This window comes from Lethenteron reissneri, chromosome 65 (genome assembly GCF_015708825.2).
Source record: "Lethenteron reissneri isolate LAM-NWPU_2019-01 chromosome 65, ASM1570882v1, whole genome shotgun sequence".
Taxonomy (NCBI): domain Eukaryota; kingdom Metazoa; phylum Chordata; class Hyperoartia; order Petromyzontiformes; family Petromyzontidae; genus Lethenteron; species Lethenteron reissneri.
In genome coordinates this window covers 2242735-2246843 of record NC_083843.1, presented here as the reverse complement: position 1 = coordinate 2246843, position 4109 = coordinate 2242735, and the positions used below count along the sequence as shown (strand labels likewise).

The 4109-nt window shown below is 50.2% G+C and overlaps 1 protein-coding gene across 1 annotated transcript in view; it reads left to right on the top strand.

Annotated features, from left to right (window-relative positions):
* Positions 1–3845, top strand: part of LOC133359440 (chitin synthase chs-2-like) — a 34371-nt gene extending 30526 nt beyond the window's left edge. The window contains exons 16-17 of the mRNA XM_061577850.1: positions 1490–1560; positions 3832–3845. Coding sequence (XP_061433834.1) covers positions 1490–1560; positions 3832–3845 — 85 coding nt within the window. The remainder of the gene's footprint in view (positions 1–1489; positions 1561–3831) is intronic.
* Positions 3846–4109: the final 264 nt, after the last annotated feature.

Here is a 4109-nt window from a genome sequence, read left to right as displayed (position 1 = left end):
CGTTCAGATAAATGGGGAAAACGCCGTTGGTACGTCCACCCCTCCCGACTAAAACCGTTCTCGCCTCCGTATGGCCTCCCCTTGTGTCATGAGGGCCGAGCATGTGACGTGACCAGCGACCCTGAGGGGGAATTGTCTTTGCCTGCTCCTCACATGTCTCCGCCTGATCCGCTCCCAGGTCTCTCGGAACTGACAGCTGCGGACCACCGGCGGCCGGATCTTGAGCGGCCGGAGCCACCGGACGGTCGCCAACGTCCCGTCCCATACGACGGACCGGCCAGACGGACTCGCGCTAGGTCGCGCTACTTTGTGTGACCTGCCACGTGAGGAGTCGAGGCAGCCGGAGCGCCTCGGCACTGCGTTTAGTCACAGAGACACTTGGCGCGTTCGTTTTCCGGTGTTCGCTTTTATTGTGTTGTTCGTCGGGCTGTATATTGCTTCATATTTAAGTGTTGTGTTGTGTTGTTGTTGTTGCGTTACGGGGCACACTGGGAGGTGGAGTTTCTTTATTACTGCGTTGACGTTAGGTGGTGTTGTTGGTTAACAGCCGGGCCGGCTGCAAGCTATGTGGGAGGGGGTGATGTAGAGGTGATACGCGCTGGGATTAGAGATCGTATGCCAGCGCGTAATGATTGGCTGTGTAGGTGGTGACGCGCGCTGACGGTGGAGGATCAGGGGTCAGCGCGGGGTCGTGGGTTACGGGGTAATGATTGGCTGTGGGCCGGTGACGTGCTGAGAGGGAGTGATCGGGTGGCAGCGCGGTGTGATTGGTGGAGGAGTGTTAACACGCGCTGGGGAAAACGGATCGTAGAGAGAGTGCGTCGTGATTGGTTCATTAAGGAGCGATGCTCACGTTGAAGTACGCATCAGCTCCGTCTCTCGTGAGCAGGGGCTATAAAAGGGGATGCACACAGGCGTGAGGGCAGTGTGTAACCAGCGAAGAATGAAGACGGGGATGAAGACCTAGGGCCCTGCGGTACCTAGTCCCGCTGTCCTAACGGGACCGGGACTCTGTGTAACCCAGAGGCGAGTGTAGTGTGTGTAGCCATAGGCATAAGGTCTACACGAGCCGAATGCAGTGTGTGTAGCCAGGGACATAGGGTCTACACGAGTCGAGTGTATTGTGTAGCCAGAGGCATAGGGTCTACACGAGTGAAGGGTATCGTGTGTAGCCAGAGGCCTAGAGTTTACACGAGAGTAGTGGAGTGTGAAGTCGGAAGAAAGGAGACCACACGTTGTATTTTGACACGTAAAGATTTAATAAAAAGTGTGTTCCCGTCAAGAAGTTCCTGCCGTCAATTCCCATACTTCACATGTTATAATCATCGTGCATCTGTTACGTATGAGATTTGTTATTCATTGCATTATTGCCATAACATAATGATAATACAATACACAATGTGTGTTTGTACATTATCCATGCAATGCTTGTGTTGCTACTCGCCTTGCTGTGACTGATATGCGAGCGTTGTCGCTCTCGTCACCACAGATGGATGCTCACCGACTCTGGACACAAACTCAGCCCACGACAAACTTCAGATTTCCTCGGATCTCAGAACGGTGACGTGGAACGACATCTCCCAGGGTCGCCCCCACCACCCACACCGGTTTGATTGGTATCCACAAGCCCTGTGCTTTGAGATCTTCTCATCGGGTCAGCACTATTGGGAGGTGGACGTAGGGAGCATGGAGTCATGGTGTCGGATTGGAGTCGCATACGGGACGATCCCACGGAGAGAGGGTGGTGCTGAGTGCAGCCTGGGAGGGAGTGACAACTCCTGGAGTCTACAGAAACGTAACAACAGCTTCTTCGTGTGGCATGGCGGGGTGAAGATCTCACTGTCGGTGCCAGAGCCTCCACGGAGAGTCGGGGTTCATCTGGACTGGGACGCGGGCCTCCTGTCGTTTTACGACGCCGACTCCATGACGCTGTTACACTCAGTTCGCCAAACCTTCACTCAGCCCCTACAGCCTGGACTGTGGGTGGGGGTTGGTAGCACAGTGACGATTGTGGATCTGAGTCGTTAACATGAACGCCGTAGAGAGCAGACACCACGACACACGACGCTCGCCACCGTCATCACCGTTACACGCAGTGCCACGCCCTTGACTGGTAGATGGGCGTCAGTGGTTAGGAGTGCCTAGGGTCTGCATTAGAATGTGGGTGAGTGTAAATTCCTCGCAACCTTCTGGAGAAGGAATTGGCAACCAAACTAACAAGAAAGCCATTTTATTTACGAATTCGGTCAAAAAACCCATCACTATTTCAGGAGCCACAATGCACGTGATAAATACGAGACGGTGGTCCTTAATAAATAACGTCACGGAGCAGTCCTTGAAAAGCCGCATGCGGCTCCGGAGTCGCAGGTTGCTGACCCCTGTCCTAAGGGGTGATAAAATAACAACCACCCTGTGTGTGGCGCTAAAATAGATGTATTCACCCTGCCAGAAGAGTGTGATTAGAGTGTAGGGGTGTAAGTATAATATTATCAATGGTGAACTGGGATGTGCTTATACAGCGGTGATGTAACGCATTGTGGGAGAAATACAATCAAAATATAAATTTTAATAAAAATAAATGTAAACATACTAAAATAGCATTGTAATGCTTGTATCGTTAATACTCAAATAAAAATATGAAACACAAATTATAATTTCGTTTTATGTAGCGTTATTCATGCTCATTTCTTCCCACAACGCTGTGCATTAATTAAATATGACGACCAAATACTACATTCAGCAACTACCAAACAAATTCAATATAAAAATGAATAAGCAAATAAAGAAATGTCACCACAAAAAAAGGCACTAACAATAACAATCTAACTATTTTCGACTTCATCTAATTAAAAAAACCTTTATTATGAATAATATTGGGTCGCGAAAGCCTAAGTGTTAAACTTCTTCAAATTATCTGCTGCTGTATTATCGGCGTGGTGATGTCACCACGCACGCTTTGTGCGCCGTGACGTCACCACGCACGTTCCCGGCACGGTGACATCACCCCTCAGCAGCTGGTCGAGGAATTCTCATCCTCCTTGCCCAGCGCCAAACCCATCCACTCCCTCGCTGGTCCATCACTACTGGACATCTTTGAAAAATTGCTTTATAGCTCATCGGATCCCTCCTGCAGTATAAATACATATTCAGAAAACAAAACGATATTCTGCCTTCCCGCCACTGGGGATTCCCTGCATTGTAAACAAGGCCCGAGAGTCGAGACCATTCCCAGAAGAGAATCGCTGATGAGCCATGTGGAAGCTCTCTTGAAGGCTGCCACCTCAGAGCCTGGCATCGTCAACAACGAGAGTGGGCATAGCGGGTGGAGAGAATTTAGTTCTGTGACTCCACACCACACGGTTACAACCCGCTAACACTTGAGAAAGCTATTTTTTTTACTATACTTCACCACGCTTGTCAGTGCGGGATGGGGAAGGCGAGAAGTGTAGATGTTGGAGCGCAGTACAGCTCAACTGCACCATCCTCTATGGCAGGGGTACGTGGCAATGTCCCAGGGGGTACGTGAGGTCATTTATAAATGTGTGAAATTACATCACACATGACAGTCATTGGTGAATAATCACGTATGAATCTGCGAAAATAAAATAACTATGATAACATTTAAATCCATATGGTAACCGACAACGATATAGTAGACCTTTCTAAACTCATTAATTGCAAACAATATGGTTGTCAAGAGTAACCAGCAGAGCACGAACAAATTACTCCATGCATGTGTAGTGTAATAGCACCGGCTGGTGGACAACGGCGGCAACTGTGGTGGACAGACAGTGCACACGCCAGTGAGCATGTGCACGGGTGTGTTGGCAGAGCAGAGGAACTAGGGCAAGGGTCACAGAGGACCCCATCTGGAAAACCCTGTAACCTGCTTGTGGGTTCGAGAAGGGAGGCGCGGCCAGGGCGGGGCCAGGCCGTGCTGGTAGGATAAAAGGAGCCGAGAGCGGGAGCTCGAGGCTGCCGGTTCTGGGATATGACTCATCTCGACGTTGCTGTCGTCTCGTCGACGTCGTCGCTGCCGTCTTCGCTAGATATTGTGCTTCCAAAAATGTGTGCTTGGTTGTATCAGTCAGCACCGTCAGTGTTAGACT